Source organism: Manis pentadactyla, chromosome 19, assembly GCF_030020395.1.
Source record: "Manis pentadactyla isolate mManPen7 chromosome 19, mManPen7.hap1, whole genome shotgun sequence".
Classification (NCBI taxonomy): Eukaryota; Metazoa; Chordata; class Mammalia; order Pholidota; family Manidae; genus Manis; species Manis pentadactyla.
This window is the reverse complement of record NC_080037.1, coordinates 3,114,642-3,141,224: the sequence shown is the minus strand read 5'-3', so window position 1 is coordinate 3,141,224 and position 26,583 is coordinate 3,114,642. Positions and strand designations below refer to the sequence as shown.

The window sequence follows — 26,583 nt, the reverse complement described above, 5'->3', positions numbered from 1 at the left end:
TCTGGCCGACTCACATTATAATATATTAATGATTCTCATTAAAGCCCCAACTTTCAACCAAAAGTCTTTTTGGGAAAGATATGTAGGAATTCGTCCCTAGTTCTGCACTATACTCTTCATCTATTATATGGAATATTATGCACTGAGCACAGTATTTTAGGAATAGACTTAAACTGGAACAGGTCAAAAAGAAAATAGCAAATACAGTAATGGGATTTAAAACCATGAGATATGAAGAACCATTAAGAAGAAGAAACATTTCGCCAAGAAAAGAAGAACTGATAATGGCTGTTTCAAACACTTTAGAATTATCACACAAAGGCCCTGGTTCTGTGTCACTAAAGAAGACAAAATGAGGACTGATGAGTAGACACTATAGAGAAATTGATTTTGCTCAAAGCGCAGAGATTATTCTAGTAATCCAAACATTTATCCAATCTTTAATTGTCCAAAAACAAACAGGCTGACTGGAAAGTGCCACAATCCCCATTTCTGGACAGCTTTAAGGGATGTGTGGCCCTTATGCAAGGAGGTAGTAAAGGATGGTAAGATGTGTGACGAGAGCTGATTGATGACACGTACAGACATGATTCTCTAACAAGAAGAGATTTCAGAGCCTTGGTAAAGGATAAGTGCCTCATTTTCCCCAGAGTCTGGACTTTCTGTGGTCTCCAAGAACTCAGTTTGGCCTTATGCACCACATCCAGGCAGCAGCTCAGATTTGATCAGTGAAACAGGAAATGCAAACACTTCCTGTGGTGAGCCACCACACATGCACATAATAGTCACAGAATTGAAGCTGTAATAAATTGAAAATACCTGGTTATATATGTACATATAGATAGAGATATTTTATATATATATGACTACGTCTGATATGCGTATGTGCATATATATCCATATTATGCATAATGTATACATATGCATGCACATATGGGTTGAGAGACTTCTGGTTCTAACGATCTGGTATAAGCTGACACAGACAACTATTCAGCTCCTCCAATTACAGATAAATATAATACCAACAATGTAAAGTGGATTCACATAAATAATAGGAGATTCCTGGATTCAAAATGAAGAGGAACTTAGAACCAGACCAGTAAGTTTCTGATCTGATATCAAGTTGGCCAGGGGAAATACTGAGCTAGACAGACCACAGGTCATGGGCTAGAATTAGAAAACCCAGTGGAGTGTGGGGATTTCATAGCATGGACCCTGTGTAAAGCCAGGAACTTAGAGACCCACCCTCCTGCACGAGATGACTCCACCGAGCCAGGGAGAAGTGGCTGTGGTAACTAATTCAGAGGGACCAACATAGAGAGTCAAGGAAAATGGAGAAATAGAGGAAAATGCTCCAAACAAAAGAACAAGATAAAACTCTAGATACAGAAGTAAATGATGTACCTCATAAAGTAAACAAAATAACGGTCACAAAGATATTCACCAAGGTCAGAACAATGCATGAAAAAAGTGAGAGTTTCAACAAAGAGAGGAAAATGTAAGTACCAAACAGAAGTCAGAGAGGTGATTTATGAAGAATAACTGCACTGAAAAATTCAATAGAGGGGATCAAGAGCAGACTATATCAAGCAGAAAAAAAGAATCAGAGAACGTGAAGGCAGGGCAGTGGAATTCATCCAATCAGAAGAGCAAAAATAATAAGTGAGTGAAAAAAATCAAGACAGCTTAAAGGACTTATAGGACAACATAAAACAGACCAATATATACCTTATAGGAGTCTCAGAAAGAGAAGAGAGAAAAAGACAGAAAGCTTATTCAAAGAAATAATGGCTACAAACTTTCCAAATCTGGGGAAAGTAACAGATCTAGGAGGTCCAGAAATTTCCAAACAAGATGAATCCAAAGAGACTCACACTGAGGCACATTATAATTAAATTGTCATCAATTATATTAATTACATCATTAATAATTAACATTATTCCTTCAAAAAGTATTCTAAGACAAACATGGAAAATGGCAATATATGTTAAATCTGGCCGGTGTGTAGAGAAATGTCTTATGTCAATGTTTCCCAATCAACTTTAGTTCAGGCACACATCAAGTGTACTGAAATGTTTATGGCACACAAATCTGTAACAGCCCAGCACACCCGTAGCCCCTGGCCACACCCCAGTGGCTCTCTGCATCACATTGGCAAACTGCTTTATATTATTTTCTACACTTTTCTGTATGTTTGAGTCATTGACAAGCCCTGATTTGGAAGAGAAGATACACTTCTCAGTGACCTCAGTAGAAGATTACCAATAAAATAGGTTAGGCAGAGGTGGGGGTAACAATGATTTCTTCCTCCCCAGTAGAAAGTTAGCACCATAGGAGCTGTTAAACCTTGAAGCCCTCACAGCAGAAGTGACACTTCATGAGGGCTGAGTCTGCACGGAAGCATGTCGCTCTGTTACTGTGTGACCGTGCAGAGCACCTCAGGCAAAGAAGCAGAGAGGGACCTGGGGGCGCATTCCAGTGGTAGGGATCATGATGAATTGCCCAGACCCTTGCCTGCAAAGACTTGAAGCCACTGTGCCACTTTTACGTATTTCTAACTAACTTCTTAAAGGGGGATTATTTCCCATGAGCAGACATAAAGTGGTACATCACGTGAATGGTGTGGAGAAACGAGTAGGAAGCCTACCAGCTTCTTATTTTTGGAGGCACTAAATACTGACCAGCTCTTTTTAGACATCAGAGGCCATCCCATCCCATCACTGTTTGTTATCCTTCGCCTCTATTCTCTTTTGTTCTCTATCCTTTTAACACAGGTGAATGACATGGACTGTGTACATAAGGATCTCATCCCCTTGGAGAGGAGAGACACATAAAAATATAAAAATAGAGAGATATATTTTTTAATGTAGTGAAATAAAATGTGCCTCTGGTACAGTGAGAGGAGGGAGCTGAGCGGGTGACCTTGGAGATGCTCCTAAGTCTCGGAGGGGCCACAAAACTGAGTGGTGGTGGTAAGCTTGGACCAAAGAGAGGAAATCAGGATGGCGCAGAAGGTAGTTCTCAAAATACGCCCTATTAAAGTGTTTCCTTGACCACGAGAAGAAAACAAATCCTACCATTTGCAACAACATGGATGGAGCTGGAGGGTATTGTGCTCAGTGAAATAAGCCAGGGGGGGAAACACAAGTACCAAATGATCTCCCTCATTTGTGGAGTATAACAACGAAGGAAAACTGAAGGAACAAAACAGCAGCAGACTCACAGACTCCAAGAAGGGACTAGTGGTTACCAAAGGGGAGGGGTGAGGGAGGGGGGTTGGGGAGGGAGGGAGAAGGGGATTGAGGGGCATTATGATTGGCACACATGGTTTGGGGGGGTGTCACGGGGAAGACAGTGTAGCACAGAGAAGACAAGTCGTGACTCTGTGGCATCTTACCACACTGATGGACAATGACTTCAATGGGGTATGGGGGGGACTTGATAATATGGGTGAATGTAGTAACCACATTGTTTTTCATGTGAAACCTTCATAAGAGTATATATCAATGATACCTTAACAAACAAACAAATAAATAAATGAATACTTTTTTTCCTTAAATACTTCTAGTGAAATTAAACACTTCATTAGCAGGTTATTTTTTCAATATGAACCTTTAGCTCTGAAACCAGCCATGACTCTGGGTTTAGATAATGTTGACAGCATGCTAATTTCTCAACCATATCACACTTACTAAAGCCAAGTAATGAAAAAAATGTACACAAGATTCCTCTCTGTGAACCATCACAATAAGTAAACGTGAGCCGAGAGAGAACACGGCAGACAGCCTTGACTCTTCTTGTTTCAGGCAGACAGAAGTGCGTTTCTCTGCTACACCGAGGACATTAGGGTCAAATTTGCATTCTCTTCCTACTTAGGTTAGGGTTATTGCACTTTATATATTCAGAAATCAGGGTTTTTGCAAATGTTTTAGGGAAAAAAATGTTTATTGGTTTTAAGTGCATGATTATCTCTTTTTCTTCTATATTTGTATCCAAAAGTGTTGATCGTCAGGATGAAAAATGCAGCTATAAAGACGATGTGTGCCTTAAACAATGGGGGTGAGAAGGAAGCTCATAGGAATAGAAATTGTGCACTTTTTTATATGACTTAGAATGTAAGCTTGGATATGGCCCACCAAGGACATGGAGAGAGTTTGAGCCATGGAGAGGGAGGGAAACAAAATCTGAGAAAATAAGAGGATTCAGAGGAACAAGAAAAATTCCATTTGAAAGTGTCCAAAAATTTAACAAATATGTGATATCCTCTACCTCTTACAACTTACAAAGCACAGAGAAGAAATATACTAAATGAAAGCACTAAATTAGATGCTTGCAACAATAGAATGCTGAGTTTTACATTAATTCTTGATAAAATCAGAATCCAGTATGTTGAACGAGCTCTTGTGCCTTGGGATTTTCTTCTGTTTACATTAACATTTCTAGTTTTATCAATTAGTTGTATGTTGAGATTTTTGCCATTGAAAGATTTTCATTCTACTGTTGGATGTCACAGGGTGTTGACTGATAAAGGGATAACCTATTGTATGATATCATTATAGAATGCATGTATACATAATCAGTAAAGATCAGAAGGATATCAGGATTGGCAGAATTCTGAAACGACCCTAGTGATCTATGCCCTGATTGAAATTCCCTTCCCCGGAGTGTGGGCAGAGCCTGCATATGATGGGGTATCACTTCCATGGTTAAGTTCCTTTATATGGCAAAAGGGATTTTTGCAGATGTAATTAAGCCCCCTGGTCAGTGATTTTCAATTAATTAAAAGGAGGTCATCTAGGTGGGCCTGAGGATTTTGAAAGAGGGTGAAGCATCAGAGAGACAGAGCCTTGTGGATCTATAGCCAAAGCTCATCCACCTTATGATGGTTTTCTCACCTTTCTGTATTTTCCCTGGACTTAGATATAATGCCAAGTTGCTTTTTATTTTCTGCTATAAACAGGATGAAAGAAAGAAGGGAACCAATGAACTGATTCAGTAAACTCTGAGTATAAACTTGGAGATGAGAAGACAGGAGAACGTGGTAATCAATTTACTGTCTAGTCATTTAAAATATGAAGCATTTCAATTCTTGCTCTATCAGAATTTTCAAAGGGTTTGGTTATATTTTTCGATAGCCCATAAAGTGGAGCTGTACCTTGACATAATTTATTGAATTAACAACATTGCTTATTTCCCAAAATATCTGTTATACTTTTCCTAGCCAATACAAATGATTTAGTTTGAATGGCCTTTACAATGTACCAATTAGTGTTAAAATTTACTGCACTCGAATACCAGTGGGTGAATTGTAAATTCCATCAAATTAGACATGGTCTCTAAAAAGCTCATGGCGGTTTTTTAATCCAAATTGGAGGAGTCATGGGAAAGGATTCCACATTGACTAATTCAAATAAGCTATAAAGTCTTTAAATTGCTGTGGACTGACTTAGTTTTAAAGAAGACAGAGGGAGCAATATATCTACTTTCATTGAGAAGCTGAAATTAAACTTGTGTTTCCTTCTTTCCAAAGGTTGGTTTATTATTTTTGCTTTATAATATGTATTGCTTTCCAGATACAGCCATTAATATATTTTATCTATTACTATGATATAGTATTCTTATTGCCCAATTATGTTAGCAAGTACAAAAAAGGTAGGGAAATTTGGAAATTAATTTACTCACTCAAATTTCATTCTAAAGGCATTTACTAGGTGTCAGCTGAGCCTCCAGTCTCGAAGGTGCTTATTACTCAGTTAAAACAAGACAGAATTATTAGCAACAAAAAGATGTGCTAAATGCAATAATAGAGATCTCTACAAAGTACTGTGTGACCTTAGGATGGGCTTAACTGAGAAGTTCATGGAAGGTTTTACATAGGAGGCAACCAGCAGAAAAGGAGGATATTTTCTGCAGTGGACAAAGATGTGCAACAAATAGTATTTAAAGCAAAAAAAGGCCTGGGTCAAAATAGTCACTACAAGCGCTTCAGCAAGCTGGAGGCACAGCCTAACGTGTCTTGGCTTTAGCAGTTACAGTGTGGTGTCTTTACCTCTACCTGCCCTGCCCTCCGATCCACGGGAGCCTCGCGGTCACAGGCTATGTCACATGTTCATGGCTTCAGCAGCTGGTCCATAGTTGGGCGTCAGTAAGTGTTGAACAAATAAATAAATGGGTAAATAAACAAGCGAATAAGCAAGCTAAGGCTCAGAGATACTGAGTATTGATCTTTCATAATCCTAAAATAATAGCTTTTTTTTTCACTCAAACCACCTTTATAAACTCTGTTTTTTAAAAATTTTTATCATGATATAATAGGCACATAACATTGTCTAAGCTTATGGTGTACACTCTGTTGATCTGATACATTTATATATTGCAATATGATTAATGACCACAGTGTTAGCTAACAGCTCTATCATCTCATATAATTACCGTTTCTTTTTTGTGGTGAGAACATTTAAGATCTAGTCTCTTAGTAACTTTACAAATGTGTTGTTAGAAGAAGTAGTAGTTCTGGAGATCTAATGCACAGCATTAGATACCAGATTAATAATACCAGATTATATCGTTCAAAAATGCAGTTTTTAAAAAATTCCCCAGTTACTTCAGTTAGCTGTTATCAGGTCATTAAGGAGACAGAAATGTCAATATATTGAACTTTGCTCTCATAGGCTTTTCTGCAGCATAATTAACAGTCCCTGTGTCTATGTTCTCCGGTCTTACTTTCTCCTCAGACTTCTAGAAGGTGCTTCTACCCAGCCACACACTGAATCTTCTCTGGGCAGAGATCACCAACGACCACTAACTGGCAAATCCAATGGACCCATTTCAATCCTTTCCTTACTGAATTCAGCATTACTAGACTGAGTGCGGTTCTCCATACACACTGTATTTTTGCACCTCTGTCTTCACTCACGTTCCCTCCACTTGTGTGGAATGGCACTTGCGTGCATGTGTGTGAGCGTGCGTGTGCTCACACACATACACCACCCTCCCTGGTCTCTTCAGGCTAACTCCTATTCACCCACCTTTTGTTCTAGCATATGTGTGTTCCTGCATTATCACATTTATAGCATAGTCTGGTAATTACATGTTTGTGTTTCTTTCCCTAACTATACAGAAAACTTTTGGTGAGAAAATAATCCACTTTTGTGTATTTTTGTGTCCTTTATACCTATCATAGCCCTTAATAGATAATAAGCATACTGGGATTCCCACTGCTGATAGGAATAATCAAACTGTAGCAGAGCAAATTGTAGGTCCTTTCAACAAGGTAATTTTTGTTTAATGGAATGGATGGTAATAACAGCTCTCAATTCCTACCACTCAGCTGAGGCTCTACGGCCAAGAGGCGGACTGCAGGGGCTGGAGCTGGACCCAGTGGGCTGGGTGCCATTAAGTGAGGCTTAGATGAAGACGAGCAGCTCACATGCTTTGAAAGAAACAATGATATTGTTGATCTTTAGAAATTTCAAGTACATTTGGATTTTATGCATGTAACTTTTAAAAACAGCTGTAATAATTTGGGTGGTTTCCTCAAATAGAACATAGGGTATACCACATTTGCAGAATAAATTAATGATTGCTTGCATTACTGATTGAGGAAATATGTAAGTCTGTCAATTTCAGATTTAGGCAACAAATATATGGGATTCTATTCTTGGTAGCTGAGATTCTAGGGAGACCATGAAAAATGAAGGGATGGTGGCTGAGGATTCTTTCAACTGATCAGAGGGCATTGTGCCCAAGGTGAGGGATGCCACAGGGTTCCTTCCCTGACTTAGCCTGGGTATAGGGTGGCCAGGATGAAGTTTTCCTTTCATGGTTTGTACTTCTGTGTCATATATAAGTAACCCTATCTCAAGGTCTTAAAGATATTTATTCTCCAATGTTTTCTTCTAGAACCTTTATGCTTTACCTTAAATATTTAGGTCTGTGACACATTCTGAATTACTCTTTGTATTTGGTGAGATATGGGGATCAAAAATTTTTTTCACCATCAAAGATCCAGTGGATTCAATACTACATATTGAGAGACCATCCTGTCTTCTACTGAATTAAAAGTGTCTTTTTTGTAAATTAGGTGACTGTTTATGTGTGAATTTATTTCTTAAATTTATTCCACTGGTCTGTTCCTGATTCATCTTCGTCTCTCTGGATGCTGATTTCATGGATATACGATGTTATTTCTCTGATATATTAGGCTTTGGTTTACTAGAAATTAAAAATGCTTTTTCTAAAAGTTTATTTGCAAACAACCCTTTTATTTTAAAGAAATAACTAAAATAGTGCAATCAGTTCCAGAAGTTTCAGTGAATTCCTCTAAACTTTAGTACTTAGAAATGAGCAACCCTGAGACCATGTTAAGACTGAGGCTACACTGGTATGTACCCAGTGCCAGGACAGGCTGGCTGCCCCATCATCTTACTGGGCTCTCAGAGCAGCCCTCGCCCACTGGCAGGTATCTGCCTCCCCGGCGGGATCTGGGGGACCCAGAGGGTTCTCTGTCCCCAGAGGCCTTCTCCTCCCACTGACTGTGTGAAATCCCCCCAGACTCAGCCTGTTATTTAGCGGGAGTGTTCTCCCTGTTGAAATCAACACCGTGGGATGAGACTGTGAAATCTTAGCGGCGCGAGGGTCTAACCAGCCTGCGGGTAGCAGTAGGAAGAATGAACAGCTTTGTGGGGGAAAGACAGAGGCTCAGAGCTGGCTACAAAACATCAGTCACACATGCTAAAAGCATCACAGAGAAACCTAAGTACTCGCTGAGTCACTTGAAGACAAACTTTTACACACACAGCGACACTGAAGCTCTCTCCTTCTCTCCCCCAGGGGCTTAAACAACGCGGTAGCTGCTTTGCCCCACTGTACAGAACACCACACAACCCACATCATTCTGACACTGTTACATCACCAGTCCTCAGAGCCTGGGAAATGGGGGAAAAGGGACGGGGCAGGTGTGGTCAGGGTAGGGATCCTGAGATGGGGAGAGTGTCCTGGACCCCAACGATGGGCCCCCTGCAATCACGATGGTCCTCATAAGGGAAAGAGGAATGCAGGAGGCAGACCAAAGCCAGCAGAGGCTGAGAAACGCATTGCGGGCTTTGAAGGGGGAAGAGGGACACCGGTCAGGGGATGCAGGCAGCCTGCAGAAGCCACAAGCAAGAAGGCACATGTCTCCTAGAGGCTCCAGAAGGAATGTGGCCCCTCGAACACCTAGGTTTTGGCCCGGAGAGATTTGGCATCCAGAGCTATCAGGTAATAAATCTGTATTACTAAAGTCACCAAATTTGTGGTAATTTTTTACAGCATAATAAGAAACTATACTTTCTCAGTATAGAAAGAAAAAGAGTAAGACAGTTGGTTTACAAAACATTGCCTAAGTATGTAATGGTTATAGTGACTTTAAAGAATGTGCTTTAATTTTTGAAATAAAGCCTTCAAATTCTTTAGTTTTGTCAACGTTGCTTTATAATCATTATCCCACTGGTCAGTAAAGCTCACACTGAAGTAATACGGTAGTACTTTTTCCTCTAGATAAGTAAATTTAGTATAGCAAATCATGAAGCTTTTTTTTTTTAACATTATCTGGCTTAATCATATAGTGTATAAAAAGTGAGGGGTTGACATTAACCTACTTTTTGAGTAAGTGAATGAACAGCTTTGTGGGGGGAAGACAGAGGCTTGGAGCTGGCCAGAAAACAGCTAAAGGCAGAATCTTGGACCTTGCCCCCAACCCTGTCTAGGTATATACGCCACCTGCTACACTTCTCCACTGTCCACTGGCAGGCTTCCCTACTCTTTCAAGAACCTGCATTTGCTGCTCTTCCACAATCCTCTTAACAGCTCTGTAACTTCAACTTATAGAATTTTTGCATAGTCATTTAATTACTTTTAAATCACTGCTCTGTGTACAAAACACGTGGGTATATGCAACTCTTACCCTTAATAGTGCCCGTTTAAAGATAAAGTATACAAAAGTGACTTAGGAATGCTGACTGCTTTTATAAGTTGTACGTGCTTCCAGAACAAGGTGTGGTCGAATGAATCCTCATTCGTGAATGCTAATTCTGTAATAGCACAAAGTGTGTTTCAAGAACAAGGTGTTTCCAGAAGAAGCTTAATGCGTGCATGTTAGCTGTTTTGACACAGCACAGGCCCTGTGGGAACTGGGTGTGCCTCGTTGAGCTCGCCTGTGTCAGGGAGCGTTTTTCTCACACACCCATCTCCTGGGGAGATTCCCTCACTGACCCCTTTCCTCATGATGCTCCAGCCCCTCCCCAGATGATCCCATAGAATCTCCAGCTGCAACCTGATGATTTCCAAGGCTCCATCTTTACACAAAGGCTTCTCTCGGGAGCTACAATTTTGCGTTTAGACCTGCCTTCTGGAAAGTTCCACAAGCACCTCACATTTCTAACGCTGAACTCAGTTTACTTCCACTAAAACACGCTCTTCTCCCACATTCCCTTTCCTTAGCAGTAGCCCAGGTCCAAATTCTGGAGGTCCTGCCATGTCCCTCTGTGTCCATCATAGGCTCTGCGTCTTCAGCACCTGTCGATTCTTCCTTCCCCACGTCTCGTCTCTAAGGTCTGTCCCCTCCTTTCCAAGTGCACTGCCGCTGTTCGGGTTAGCTGTTCATTGTTCACCTTGACGATTACAATACTCTCCTTTCTCACAGTCCTGCCGTCTGTCCAGAGCTTCTCTCTAATCCACCCTGCAGTCCGATGCTGCGTTTAGATCTGAAGGGCAAATCTGATCTTCTTTCTCCAGTGCTACCCCCTCACCCACAGGAGAGAGTGCCCCCCAGGAACTGCCTCACCCACTCCTCCAGCCCTGCCCCCAAACACGCCTAAGTTCACCATCCTCCTCTGCTTTCCACCTCTGTACAGGCTACCCCGTTGGGAAAACCCTCTTTCCCTTTTCCTGCCCAGTAAGTTGCTACTCACCCCCTCAAAACTTGCCTAAAATTCCATGTCCTTTAAGAACTGTTTCCTGACCTTTACTTCCCTATCTCAGTGAGAATTAGAGAAGTGGTATGTGATTATGAAAAAGAAAAAATAGAGAAAAGATTTCAAAAGCCTAGCTACTCACTGCTATGTTCTGTGTGCAGTGAGAGTGGCTGAAACAGTGGTTTGTTGCCTCCTTAAGCTTTTGTCAAAGTTTTCTGGGGTCTTGCCCTTACCAACTACCGCCTACACCAGAAAGCTGACAAGGATGTGCCTGGCTGGGCTCACTCCTGCTGCACCGTAGACCCCGCGGTGATACTGAGAATTTGGCAGACGTGTTTTTCTATGCACCAGAATAACTCATCAGTGAGACCACTGTTTCAGAAAAGAACTTGCAAAGGTACAGAGAAGATAAGTAAGAGCTGAGCTCTATCTGCAGGAGGAGCAGCACAGAAGGAAAATCTTAGTCCTTTGTAAAATATTCGTACCAGAAAATTGCAAGGCTGTGTCCACTTGGCACTGGATTTCTATTTAATTTGTTTCATAAATTCAATGCTTAAATAACTCAGCCTCCTACGAGCGATGCCTTGGTTAATTACTAGTAACTATTCCATGGAACCCTCCAGATTTCCAAACTGGGTCTGCTTAGATTAGGAAAGAACTACAAGGAGGGGAGCGCACCGCACACCTTCGCCCACCGCACATCAGGGGCCCCCCTCCGGCTCTCTACAGCCTCTAGGAACAACTTTGATTGGAAGCAAGAGGTGTCTGATAATGTCTTAAGGACTGCAGTTTGGTCTGGTTTTCCCAGTAAAACCTGAGTTATTACATTTACATGGGAAAGGAGTTCTTTTAAATAAAAAAGTAAATACATTGTATTATTTATTTGTCATGTGTATTATTAACAAGCTGCATGGCTCTTACAGGAACATTCTGTGATCTCTCTGAAACGGTGACTTGCTGCTAGCGGGGCTTCTCCACTCGAGATCTGCCAGAATCTCCTGCAATACTTTTTCCAACTATAGGACTTTCCCGTCACCTTTACTCCTCAGGAAATGTTGATGTATCTAGACGCCCTCTCAGTAAAGCGTCCATATTACTGGTGGGTCAATTTCAAGAGTGAGGGTGTTAGTAGAAAGAGCACCAAGAAAAAAGGTAAAACAAGGATTGTTCTGGGTAAACCAGGCCTTGTGTTACTTATCTTTAAGCCCCTTTCTAACTCCAAGGCGGTGGTTATATATTAGGATGAGCAAGACTGCTTCCTGAAAATTATCCATCCCTGGTCCCTACCCAGAAGGTCAGGAGGACACGGTGGGGGACACTGCAGAGAGCAGTCTAGCAAAGACAGAAGACAGTGCCTCCTGTAACAGAGTCACCTGGCACCCTAGCAACCCGACCTGCTCCTGTCCAGGACAAAGTCAGCGACGGCATAACCACACGGCACATGGATCGAGGAGATGGTACCCACCCTCAAAGATTCTAGGCTGGATAACCCTTCCTGTGAGACCTCAGACATGGTGGTTAGCAAGCTGAGCCTATTTTTTTGCCTTCTACCTCCCTCTCCCTAAACTCCATTACCCTGGTTTGAACTATTCTTTGTGAACAGCAACAATCTATCCTGGAATTTCTAAGATTCTTTGATTCTAAATAGTCTGTCCCAGGTTGAGATATGATTTGAATAAATGCCAATCTTGATTTCAGGAAATACAGCAATTATAATCTGAGCACTTACCATATTTTCCATGTATATAGCTATTTCTACACTCATCTTGGCTTCTCTAGTGCAAACTAAATTCCTTGGTAATAGAATCCAATCTTCCTCATGATATACTGCCTTTGTGTCTGGCAACAGCTTCACCTTATGATTGTTTAATATATATTTGTCGAATCAAAATTTAATACAGACATGAAATTAGGGATGGAGAAATCAGGAACTAGGGACAATGAAATGCAAGACTATGTGAAGTCAGGCAGAGAGCCCACTAAAACTTGGAATGGAATTTAATAGATTTTGCATTTCCCCCAACACCCCACCACAAACTGTTAGGTTTCCAGAGGATTTTTTTCTTTTTTGTGTGCATAGTGAAATTTTCTAACTACTTAGTAAACATTGGCTACTGCCTCCTGAGAAGGTATTATTTCCCTGCACTGCGTTAGAAGACATGCTTGTGTGCTCATGAGCATTAATAACAGGAATAATTAATGAAGCGCCAAGTGATTGCAAAGGAAACAAAGCAGTAGAACTTCTTGGTTGGAAAAAGCTTTCAAAAAGCAAGAACATGTTTTTTTGTAATAGTGAAAATCTGGAAACAATCTAAAGTGTACAATAGTAAATTACACAAGAGGAGTCTGCAGCCATTAAAATTCATTAATTCATTTAAAAAAATTTCCTCAGAGCCTCCATGTACATGGAACTACTTTCACAAAATGTTATATGATAAGGCAGATGCATAAACAGTGAATCTAAATTACCTATGTGGTGAGAAAGAGGAAGCCCCCAAACTGTGCATGGTGGGTAATCTCTGGGTTGACAGCATGAGCACTTTTTACTTATTTGGTTTTTGGGTTTGCATATTTAATGATTTAAGAATGAAAGGATTACTAGGCCCACTGTTAACCATACATAAGCTATAATAATTGTATGCGAGCAGATGATGTTCTAGATAATAAGTGGATGTGAAATTGAAGACAGTATGAGTTTTGGTTTAGTCTAAGGTTAAATGACTTATTTATCCTTTGAAACAAGCATAGCATCTTTATTTACTAAAAGAAAACTTCCCTGAAGTTTTATTGGAAATGGGGATGTGAATCAAATTCTTCCAACACTTTTTTGTTCCAAAGGGAGTTAAGCAAGGCAGAAGTAGCATGTGAATCCTGGGACAGGCTAAGAAATACTCTGCAGTCCTTGGATCTCGGATGTCTCCCAGTACGGGGCGGGCAAGGTACCCACGGCACCTGAAGGTCCAGGGCTAGATGCGGGCTCTAGGGTCTGTCGTTTCCGGACGAGTAGCGATCAGACTCCATTAGGAAGCCCCAGATAAATACACGCCATCAGAAGGAAATTGCTGAGAACAGCTCAGTCAACTCCAAAAAGACCCGCTCGCACGACACACCCTTCTGCACGAATGACCCTCCACCCGCTCTTGCTCCTGGGACAACACCCAGCAGGGCAGGCGTCCCATGAAGCCCAACAAACTCCTGACTCGCCGGTTCTCACTGGGCAGGCCCGCGCCTCGGGGGCGTAAGTGAGTAAGAAGACGTATTATAGGCTTAGCACTTGTGACATGTGGCTTTCCTAGGGTCTTCAAAGGAGTCTATTTCCAAATAATGACACTTGTAATGTGAAACGATTTGAAACATGAACTACTTACTCTCTACAATGTCCTTTAGATGCCAGGAAGCATTAACACCCCTTCACGCCTCGGGCCCACAGTGATCAGGCATTTAGAACGAGGAACACCCAGGGCAGATGGTGCGGCCTGAATCACACAGCTGCGCTGGCAGCACCTCCAAAGCTCTGACGGAAATCCGCGTCAGTGGGGAGCTCCGGCACTGCAGGGGGCAGGGGCACCAGCTGCCTTACCCTGGCCACTGCCAGGCAGCTCCACACTCAGCCAACGACACCTCAGTGAGAGGCGATCAGAGGTTCCCAGTTTTCCCAGTTTATTGGAATTCAAGTGGGTATTACCATGAGTGGCTCATAGCTCGGTACCCCAGCTGGATACAACTCAAAGCTTGAATAGGTCCTTATATTTTCAGAAAATGCTTCTCTTAGCTGGTCAAGGCATTCTGTTTAATTAGCAGACAAAGCCAGCTGCAGCATGAACCTACCCCGAGCTCCACTGCGTCAGCGCGGCACTAGCAGGATTCTCCATTTCTGCAGTCTCATCTTTTCATTTATTCATTCATCAGTAAAATAAATATTTCCTGAGCTCTAGGCACTGTCCTAGGAACTAGGAAACAAGAAGTCCCTGCCCTTGTGGAGCTACACAGTCTAGGGGGAAGCAGACAGATACGCACGATGCCAAGGAGGCAAAAGACCAGGAAGAAAAGTAAGCATGGGAAGGGAATAGAAGGTGACCCTGGGGCCAGCGGAAGGGGCTGCACCTGAGACAGAAAGGTCAGGGACTGACTGGGGGAGGAGGCGCGTTTCAGCGAGACGTTCACGACTGCTGAGCACCTTGGCATCTCATCCTTCTTGTTCTTTTTGGTGCAAATACCCACTTTTTCTGCGAAAACTGGAACATATAAAACCACTGTGTTGCAAACTTACGCAATTTATTTCAGTAATCCATCAGTTGAGATTTAGTCTGTTCCGACATACTGCAATTTATAAAAATAATTGACCAAAAATTAGCATATATGATAGTAAGTAAGAAAGACTTTAAATAACTAAAAAGCTAAAGGCTGGAAAACATGTCGATGGTGCATCAAACATCATTGTCACGTTGACCAGTTCTCTCTCAGCCAGTCATGACACGTCCATTCAGATCACTCCTTTACAACAACCGGGTTCTCCCCGCTGTGCCCCACTGCCTGTCAGCACCACCGTCACCTCTGTAATTGACCATTACCTGAGACACCCTATGAGTCATTCCAACACACAAGAAGTAATTCAAGATCTGCTGTCCTCAGCACTGGGAATCAAAGTGATTCTCAATGTCTCCTGAGCAGGAAACATCTGGATCCCCTCCTTCAACAGACAAATCCCTTACTGATAACAAAATACACCTGGAAGCTTCCTGGCACCATGGCATTCCACCTGTACCTAACCGCTGCCTGCATGTAGGTCCATCCCACGTTCCATCCACTCTCTGCCACGGCCATTATTGCTCATCTGCACCCCAGCCTTGAAAACTTGAGCAGGTGAATTATCACTTGGCATCAGGAGCAGTGAATCCCCATGGGAGTAGAGTCCGCTCCATTAGTTAGTACAATGGGGAGGGTAGGAGCTCAAAGAGGAGTCCTGGAGCCTGGCACTGCGTCCCCCCTTAACAGATCAGGGCTTCTCGGGGAGGCTGGGCTCTGCGGGACCTGCGATAGAAGGCCTAAAGGAAGAGGGGTGCTTCCTGCTCATCTCTCTAAGGGGTGCTCAGCTCACTAGGCTATGTTCCGACCGCTCCGCCTCCCATGGTCCCCTCTTATCAGTCCTTGCTTCTCCCTGGATCCTGCGGTCCTTCTTCACAGCCCCTGCCCGTCCCTGTGGGTGCCTTTCAGGCCCTTCCTGGTTGTTTCGAACCTTAGCTTCCCAGCAGTTTTAGTCTGTTCACTCTCCCTTCCTCCCTCTGCAACTCCCACCCTAGACCACCCCCCCCACCACCACCAAAAACAAAGCAAAACCTCATAAAACACAGCTATCTGGAATGTTTTCAGGTAAAGACGGACATCCCCAAGTTCAATGAAATACACAGGCCTTTTCAAAGTTGAAAACCAATGTATAAATAACATAAACCAGAATATAAATATTTGACTTAAACTTATCGGAGAAACTATCTCTGTAGGTGGGCTGGATATAAATTGTCGTATTCAAGTGATTTGGATAAAAGCCTGTTCCCTTCTTTTCCCAGACCGGGGATGTCTGCGAATGGTGGAACTGCAGAATTCGTGCCAAGCTGGAAGAGAGGTGGGAAGAGAGAAACGGGGAGGCGGCAGGTGGGCGCGGGAGGAACCCTTCCGGAAACGCGCTTTCGTTACAAGAGGGGCGGGCACACCACCTCCGCCTGGTGGCGGCACTGCGACTCACGGGGGCAGTTCCACAAGGCAGCAAAGTCCCTTCTGCAGCTGTCATCGCAAAATTAAGACTATGAAATGTGCCCTATTAATGCGGTCTCATTTGATCTCTTTCAAGACAAATCCAGGGCAGATGAGTGACAACAAAACACACAGACAAAACGGGGGCAGGAAAGAACAGACTTAGAACTAAACTCCTTCCCCAGACTAACTTCCGCCTCTTCCACTGCGTTCAGCTCGATGCGAAGGCAGAACTCTGAAGAACCCGAGGGAAAAGCAGACCCCACGGTGGACTGAAACGGTTCCCTGAGGCAGAGCAAACATCCATGCGGGGGTCCCCATAAACCCTCACAGGAGACAGGTGACTATATGGACTGCACAGAAACCAGTAAATAAATCACCTAATTTCCGAGGAGAGTCCATTAATTTTTACTAGCTATTCTCAGTCCCGTGTGTGTGTGTGTGTGTGTGTGTGTGTGTGTGTGTGTGTGTGCAAGCTGAGGTCAGTGGGGCTTGACCAGCTCAGCACTGGGGTCCCGGCGAGTCAGAATGGCAGTGACTAGCCGATGCTGGTCTCCCCAGGTCAGGGCCGGAGGTAACTTACAGGAGGGCTGCGGGAAGCAGGGAGCCCTTGTGCGAACAGATACGTAAAGCGCAAAGTCAGTGCAGGTGTCAGACGGGGAGCCCCGGGGGCCTGGGGGCCGGGGCGACGATGCCTCCAGCCTTACCAGTTCACAGTCTGGTGTTAATATGATCAAAACCACGGAGCCGAGAAAAGTCCACGCCGAGTGCCCCTCTACGCCGAGGGCCTCTCTGGGGCACTGACACTATTTTCACCACACAATCCATCGGTCAATCTCTAAAGAATGTATATTTCTCCAGAAGAACTTAGATGCTGGTCTTTAAAAATTAATAAAAACATATTTGAGATCATCTGGGTGCCCAATAACCAAATTTTTTTCATGACTACATGGGTGCCCCCAGGAACAGGTTTTTCACTGGCCAGAACAACTGAAGAAAATTTAATGTGTAAGTGATGAGCAACTAAGGGAAGGCTAACCAAAGTTTCTATGGTGGTTCAAAGAGAAAAGGAAAAAAAAAAGAGAGAGAAAACATTCGGCTGTCACACAGCAGGGTATCATCCTGCCAAAGGCCCTGCGGTGAGTGGTTCATACCATGTTCATATTGGAGGCTTTTAGCTTCATCGAAGTGACAACTATAAGGTGAAATTAACGTTATAGTTTTGTTTCTATATATTTTTTTAATTTGTTTTGCTCCTACAACAGTGTAAGATCTGTTAATATGAGAGATTTATGTCTGGCTTTAATGTGTGTCCATTCAAAGTAACTACATTGTTAAAATAATGTCAGTCAACACTATAGAAACTCAATTATTTTTCAGCTAAAAGAAGCCTACCAAGGTTATTTACTGAAGCGTTGTTTATAATTCAAAAGATGAGAAACTCAAATTCCAAATATCTATCTATAGGCTACCTGGTACATAAATACGGTGCAGCCACAAAGTGGAATACAATACGACTGACAGGAAAAGCCTACAGTAACCTCCCAAGTGCCGACACAGAGAAATCTAGGATATTCATGAAGTAGAAAAAAGTACAGAACAGTGTAAATAATATACTGCCTTACGGGTAAGAAAGGGGTCAGGATAAGAATCGACCTTTACATGTGTTTGCATTTATATTTTTTAAAATCCTTGGAAGGATACTTAATGAACTAATAAAAGTGAGCACATCTGCAAACAGGGGAAGGATGCGTGGACAGGGATAGGGAAGAAAGGAAGACTTCTTTCTGTGTGCCCTGTGACAGAATTTTAATTTTTGAACCATATGCAAGTTTTATATATTGAAAAACTATAACCAAATTTACTAACAGAAATAACAGCAGTGCATCTATTAACCAAGGTTAAGAAATAAAAATATATACATATATATATATATATAGAAGCCACCAAAATCTGTCGAGGATCCCAGGCTGTCACACCCATGACCCTGCATGAGGCTGAACCAGCCATCAGGTCAGCTTAGTTCATGTCAAAGACCGTGACAGATACTGTCTTTTATGGAGGATTATGTAGACTGCATAAGAGTATTTCCTTTGTTGTGTCTCGGGGTCTTTAGTCTTGGGTTTGGGGAGTACGGGAGATTCAAAGGGCAATTTCTTTCATCTTCCTCAGCTGTCCAGGGGTGCCCTTGCATCTCTGCAGTAAACACCCCATGGAACTCAGCAACAGAAAAGCAATGGCCACAGCCAGTCCCTGGGGCAGAAAACGCCAGCTACAGAGCAGGAAGAGGAGACAGCCTGTGGGGTGGCTCGGGCACCAGAGAGAAATTCAGCTGGACACCTGGAGAGACCCCCTGTGGCATACCTCCCACCTAAGCTGGGGAAAACGGGGGCCTCTGCGGAAGCAGCAGAGACTGGAGCCTACAGGGCCGGGTTTGTGTTCTGGCTCTCACACTGGGCAGCCCACTTAGCTTCTCTGCGCGTGTTTGCTTGCTGGTCAGAGGGGGAGCATCACAGCACACCCTTCATGAGGTCGTGAAAACAAACCATCTGTGGCAAATCCTAAGCACAGTGCCCGGCACAAGTATACGGCAGCAGCTATTATTGTGTGACTAAGGACACCTTAGTAGCAGAGCCCTTTACACGTGCTCATCAAGACCAGGTTGTTCAAAACACAGACGCTGGTGCAGAGCACCCAGCACACCCTGACCGACAGTGAGGAGGCGGCATTCTGTAGGAAGTGCTCCTCGCCCACTCGGGGCCCCAAATCAAGACTGGGCATCGGATGGGCGCCCACTGGCCCAGACAGCGGACTGTACCGATGGCATCTCGGGCCTTTGTGAAGACAACGGGGTCAGCTGGGAATGGCAGAATTCTCACTGGAGAATAAGAATATATGGCTTATTGTACAGTTAAACCAATCATGTATGCCACGTTTTTCAGGTCCTCTGTAGTACAGAGCTCAGTTAAGCAAAAGAAAGGACATTTTGATAAATGTGCAGGACTAACACAGGCCAGACACACAGTCTGGCCTCAAGAAGGACTGGCTCCAGAAACTGGAAAGCTGCTCAAAACCCAGACAGGACCCTCTGCCTCCAAGGGGTCTGCTTGCCAGCTGCTCCCTTCCCCCTTTCGCACCGACCAGCGTCCCCTGCTCGAGCCTGTGCGGCCCAAGAGGACTGCCACAGCTTCCCGGCTTGAGTTAACAGCGCCCGCAACGTGAAGGGAAGTGCTCTAGATTCCCAGTAACTTGGGTCAAATTCTCACCCCTAAACCAAACACCTATGGCTTTACAGAAAGGGCAGAGTTGTTATACACTCACATGGACGCTGGGAGCCCGCCTCAGGGGCTAAGAGGGGGCACCTAAGAGAGGCACTGAAAGCTGGACAGATCTCTCCACTAAGTACTGCACGGAGGTTCTGGCTTATGCAGTACAGAGGCCAAAACTAAGTCCCCACTCTGCAAGGTCTTGGAAAACCTACTTTCTGATAACAGAATTACAGTAAATTCTTGAGCTATTTTCATTTTCTCAAAGGTGAAGTGTGGCCCTCTTCTGCTGTATCTTTCCCTCTTCACCCTCTAACGTTTTCTACTACATCTCTGCCATGCAGCCCCATAGGAATGGCTTCTCTCCTCACTAACATGGTTCTCACGCTGCCTCCGTCTCCTCCGAGCGCTGTCCCAGCTGCCTCTGTGTTCTCCAGATGCTACTGTGTTCCCTCTTCTGTTCCCAGCTCCCAGGGTGGCTTCCTGACTGGACCTGATGTGGGAGAGAGGTGGGTGCGCATCCCGGGAACACCCACCCCTCGTATAGTTGATCCACACCTCAGCCAGTGACCTGTGTGTCCTGAAGATGCTGCAGATGCAGGAAGTGACGGCCTCACCTTCACATCTGCTCCATTTCTTTTCTAGTGAATGGAGAGCAAGCCCCACAGAAAACATGATGTTGGAAGCATGTCCTTCACACTTACGACTTTTTTGAATTTGGCTATTTCTGCACCACAGATAAAAGAAACTTAAAAACTGGAAAATGGGACCATGTGATGTTTTATATGAACACAGAAATTTCAGGATACTTTATTAAATTTCCCAGTATGAATTGCGACAAGTGATTGGTCCTGCCAGGAGGCAGCAGCTGACTTTATACGAGGCAGGTAGGTGGGCACTTAGAGCGGGTGCCCCTGTCTCTGCACCGCCCTCATGGAATATCTCACCGCGTCCTGTCAGGCTGTTTTCTGCCATCCAACAGAGGGTAGAAACCATGTCTTTTCTTCTTTTTATCCCCATCACATAGAAGCACCACAGAGCAGATGCTCTATAAACATTTACTTGGTGAATGAAAAAAATCCAGGCCCCAAAGCAGTTTTATAAGAAATGGGATTACAATCACTAAACGGGTGACAGTAGGGAGACCCCACTGGATGAAGTCACATTTGGGACACATTTTTTTTAAATGCTCTCTCAGCCACGTATAATTTGTGAATATGGGGTCCTCTCTGACACAGGGGAAGGGCTTTGAAACTGCTTTGGAATGATGCAGCAATCTAAGTGTTTATGTGATGTGACAAGAAAATTTCTTTTCACTGCTGACAACTTTTTACATTATTCCACTGTGAGGTTAACCTGATCTTGTACCTTGTCATTTCCTCTCTCCCGCAGAGGTAAGTCCTCTGTCTATAAATGTATACAACCATAATCCCATGAGCTTTGCAAACACTGCTTGACAGTTTTGACTGAGTAACATAATATTTAATAGCTCAAGGGGTAGCTGTCAAAGAAGTAATTAAGAGAAAGCAAATTTCACAAGCAGATAGAAATTCCTGCCATAGCAGTTTGCTAACTACAAAGGTAAGACTTAAATCTAGAGATAAATATTGGAGATAATTGGCTCACGGGCCCTTTCAAAAATAAGCTAAAAATAAATCTGAGCTTAAACCCACTGAATGTAATTAATGTCAGTTAAATCTCGGTGGCCTTATTTCTAGGTTTTTGTAATTTTAGAAAAGCTGGCCTTAAAAGATGATCATAAAATACTAGAGGATGTTTAACTGTAAAGCAATCAATTCTTTCAATATTCACAACTGTGGGCCCACAATATTCCAGGCACTGTCCATGTGGGTAACAAAGATGAATAGGACATGGCCTGCATGCTCAAGAAGCTTACAGTCTAGGGCAAATGAGCCTGAGATTCTATTCTTATAATCAATATTCAAAACTGAAGAACCCTGCATTATCATAGAACTCTGAAAGTTTATTGCCTAGCCCCTAGCTGGCCTCATCTAAACCATCCCAGATGTCTGTGTCTGCTCATTTCTCTTGTAAAGAGCTTTGAAAGATATAATAAATGTCTACTTCACATCTATTAGTAATATGTGCCTTTCATAATCAATAAAAACCATCAAAAAGAAAAGCAGTATCTAAGAGATGGTCAGTGTAAATGTGATAAGAAAAGTTCATTAGTCTGGTATCAAATGATTAAAAGTTGATGTATTAGTAGCCAAACTACAAACCCCCTTGAAAATTTTCTCAGAGAGCTCATAAAATCTGTGGGTCTTTGATGTCTGGCCACATTCCATCACGGGAGGATGATCTGAGACTTAAGATTCTTTCCCTCAACAGGCCTTTATATATCTGCAGCTATATTTAGGTGTTAATAGCCACATAAAATGCCTAGTTCATAATTTCTTTGCTAACTGCAATGTTTCCACCACCTAATGAAAGTCTCCAGGTAACTTCAATGGATCAGGGTTGATTTTTAAGCTATTGCTCCTTTTTTTACTTTCAAAGCAAAAATGTTCCCCCAAAAAGACAACCTGCAAACAGTCTTTGATAAGAGTATAAACCCACAGGCACACTCGGGTTAGGACTTTGATGAAGTAAAGGTCACATATACCAAGCATTCTCTCAATACAACAGAAGACCAGCAGTTCTGCTTTTACAACTATAGGCAAAGCAAAATTACGCTGTCCAAGCAGTGTTTCCATTGTTGCTTCTGTCCTTTCCCCGCTTGCCAATCCCTGGCTTTCCGTAAGACATGCAACTGACAGTGAGGTGAGTGACAGCATAAAGATTGCAAAGTAAGAGAAGGATTTTAAAGTCTAATTTCACTCTTTAAGAAACCTTGAAAAATACAGGTTAAAAGTACTTTAGAAACATGTCAATGTGGCCACTAATGAAGATCTATGACTTCTCCCCAAAAATCCACAGCATATAAAGCAAAATGAGGAAAAACTTTAAAACATAAGGCAAAGAAAACATAACAAGATGACACAAGAAACACAAATTATATAAATTAAGGTAAATGCCTTAAACTACCACATTAAAAAAATAGCTCTCTTACTGGGTTAAAATGCAAAATCCAACACCAGGTTGTTTAAAGGAAACATCTAAAACTAATGATTTGAAACTTTAAGACTAATGACTGTCCATAATGTATCAAGCAAATATGCAAAAAAGGCAGAATTTACCATTTTAAAATCCTATAAAAATGAATTAAAGGAAAACAGTTTCTATAAATTAAATAGTACAATGCCATTGGATTAATAATAGATCTACATACAACTTTGTGTTAAAAAACTTCGTCTTAATATATAAGGTAAAATAACTTACAAATCAAGGAAAAGTCTAACAAAAATCCATTACTAGTGGCTGCCTTTCACTAAGTCATGGTATATAATTAGTAAATCCCTATAAAGTCTGTTAAAATCAAATGTAAAACCAGTCTGAATGAAAACCATGTGGCTCCGTGAAGAAGTGGGAAGCCCTGATTTCATCAACCAATTGAAAAAGATCTTCTTATCACACTTGACAGAGAGAGAGAGAGAATATTTCAAAGCCCAAAGTGAAAGTCACAAAGCTGTAAGTATTCTCAAGACAGGGTCACATAGTAAGGACAGGCCACTCCCCCCACCTCCCTTCCTAATCCCTCCTATAAAATTAAAGTCAAAGGAGCATATTCATTCAATAAATATTTTCAAGTACCTACTATCTGCTAGGCATGGGATTATAGAAATTAAAAAGACAAAACTGGCCCCTGCCCTATGGAGTTTAAATCTAGCCTCTAGGGATTCCCCACTGTTGTAAATGACAATTTTATTGTAGTCTTAAAAACGAAAATTCAACTGAGTAATTTAAAAGATCAAATTGGCTTTACTGAATCATTCATGAATTGGGCAGCCGAGTTCTGCTGAGCTGCAGAAAAGGAAAGGTTTTTAAAGGCCGAGAGAAGACAGGGAAAAAAAAGAAACCGATTAACAATGACTGCATTGTTTTAGACGAGGTCGCCCTCCTAAAGCAAAGAAGGGGATTACCTCCTAGTGTTGAGCAAGAAATGCCCGTTTGGCTGGTTAAAGGTAACATTCTTGGGGTGGGGTAGGGGCGGTGGGGGTTTGGTTAAAACAACAACTAGACTAGGTATTAAGTCTTGGATTACTGACATGGGCTTTGATATAAGTGCCTCCAAGGGGCCTGTGGTTTCTTTGCAACAATAATGACCAGATTTGACGTGCAATCCAAATCCTCATGAGAACCAGAACCGCAGTTCGTGCAGTCTGAATCCACCACCTTTGTGAATATAAAGACAATAAAAGCCGGGTCCCTGTGCTCAAGGATTCCAACCAGCGCACTCTCCGGTGAGCTGAGACAAAGCTGCGAGGGGAAGCTGGGGCCAGGCCAGGAAGAAAATGGCTAAGTTTAAGCTTCATAATGAGGGCAACAGGGCAGCACTAAAGGAGGCAGTGAGGGCAGTGGAATGGCATAAATGGAGGTATTTTAGTAAAGTCACTTTCAGCAGAAAGAAAAATAGACTGACGTATGGAGAGAATAGCTGCAAGGCTCTGCAGGGCCACACTGGAATCGACCCTGGGAACTGGGGACTTGGCGGCTCTGTTCTTACTCACACCGAGTACTCGTTCCTGTTTCTCCTTCCGCTTCTTGCCTCTTTCTCCTGCCATCGCACCTCCCTGCCCAACAGCTCCCTTGTTCTCCCTTCCTTCCTGACTTATCTCCACTAGTTATGTAGTAGTTACTATACATAACTTTTAATCAACAAGGCCCCTTAATACTCTTATATAGTTTCCCACACTAACAAAATGACCTGAGAGACTATTTTAGAACAATTGTAACTTAACTACCCAGATCCTTGGGATATTTTCCTGTTTATATATAGTTTTTTAATTACACGTGTCTTCTGCATTTCTATAAAAAGGTATTCAAAGGTTCTAAAAATAATCAGTACCACTTTAATACTTCTCTTATGCAAATAATTCTTATGCAAAATAAAGATTACCGAATGTTCTTGGAATAAAACTTGCAACCATCACCTCAAGATTAGCTTTTTGTTCAGAAAATGTCAGAGCTTTTCACCATTTTATATTAAATGGACAACAGTCAGGCCCAATTTGACTTGATGCTTTTTTAGGACTCACAGATTTTCCAGCAACCAGGACTCCCGGGTGTCTCTGCCAGATCGCCGGTAACATGAACTGTGCAGCCATTTATTTGCACAGCACCCACCCATTTGGCAGATACTGGGCATATGGGGCTGTTGGGGCCTGGCCCCAACCCCAGTATAGTCCCCAGTGTGGACCCACCCCACCTAAAAATCTCCTTGAGGCAGATGCTACAAGTCGGCAACCAGCAGTCCCCATTTGGACCGGCTTCTCCCACATCCGGGACCTCCAGGTGTGTCTTACTAGATGACACTGCAACCAGACCTCCCTGCCCATCCCAGGGGCAGCTGCCGGGGAAGCTGGAGCTCTGCGATCAGAGAGAACGTCGCCCACCAGGCACGTCTGGGCTTGCTATTAGTCATGCGCCTTGCCAACAAGAGCCGGATCCTGTGAGCAGGCCTCTCCCGACCCTTGCCTTGTTCTAGGTCCTGGCTACCCTGAACTGCTCAAAAACACATGCCTAGTCCAAGCCAGTGGGCCGACTGGAGAGGCCTGAACCCTGCAGGCCCCTGGAGGTCAAGCTAGTCCCTGACCCCCAAACGGCCTCCAGGGTGGAGGGGACCCACCCTCGCGAAAATCTTGCCGGTGCACCTGCTATAAACTGGCTGCCGCATGGGGTCCCGGATTTCTCCAGCAAACAAGGTACCCTGGGGTCCTTACTGAAGGATACCCTGGCCAGCCTGCCCGACGTGCCCTGACAAGGGAGTCCAGTTTCCACCCATTCTGCCTTCAGGGGGAATGTGCCCGTTTGTGTAGGTTAAGGCTTGGAATTAGGCAGATGCCTTGTATTCCCAACAGGCCAATCCCATGCCGGGCTCCTCCCACCCTTGGCTCGGGTGTGCGGGTGTGCTGCTGTGCGTGAGCTGCTGTGCGTGAGCGTGCACAGACGTGCTCATCAGCTGGCCTTGGGCCGCGCGGGTCCTCCGGGCCTGTGGAAACGGGGCATTCCCCTGCAGGACAGAGGGAGCCTGCCACCCAATATCTTTCTTTCTGATGAGGCAGCTCTACCTGGCCATACTTGCCCGGCCCCAGGCCCCGGCACCCTGACTTTGTGGCCCGTGCATGCGCAGGACCTACCTTGTCAGCCAGCCTGGGGAGGCTGCGGACCCTGCAGGCGTGCGGGGCTCAGGCCGTCCGACCTCCTCCTAGCCTCCTTCCCGGAAAATCCCACCTCTCGGAAAACTTTCTCACGAGGCAGATTTGACCTGGTGACAGTCCCATTTGCCTGACGGGGTCCTGGGCTTGACAGTAAGTGAGGAACCGATGTGTTCCTGGGAGCCGGCCAGCCCGGACTCATTCCGATGATGCGGCCCAGCTGCCTCCGGCCACGGGTCCGGGATTACGGACACTTGCGTAGGTCAGGCTTGGAATCAGGCGCATGCCGCTGACCCCAGGCGCCCCTCCCACCACTGCCCGGCCCCGGGTCCTGCGGTT

At 43.6% G+C, this 26,583-nt stretch overlaps 1 protein-coding gene across 1 annotated transcript in view; it reads left to right on the top strand.

The window, feature by feature from the left end:
• The window catches only part of LOC130681716 (uncharacterized), a 38,805-nt gene extending 12,452 nt beyond the window's left edge, over positions 1 to 26,353 (top strand). Inside the window, exon 3 of the mRNA XM_057495168.1 lies at positions 26,220 to 26,353. Within this exon, the coding sequence (XP_057351151.1) occupies positions 26,220 to 26,353 (134 nt within the window). The remainder of the gene's footprint in view (positions 1 to 26,219) is intronic.
• Positions 26,354 to 26,583: the final 230 nt, after the last annotated feature.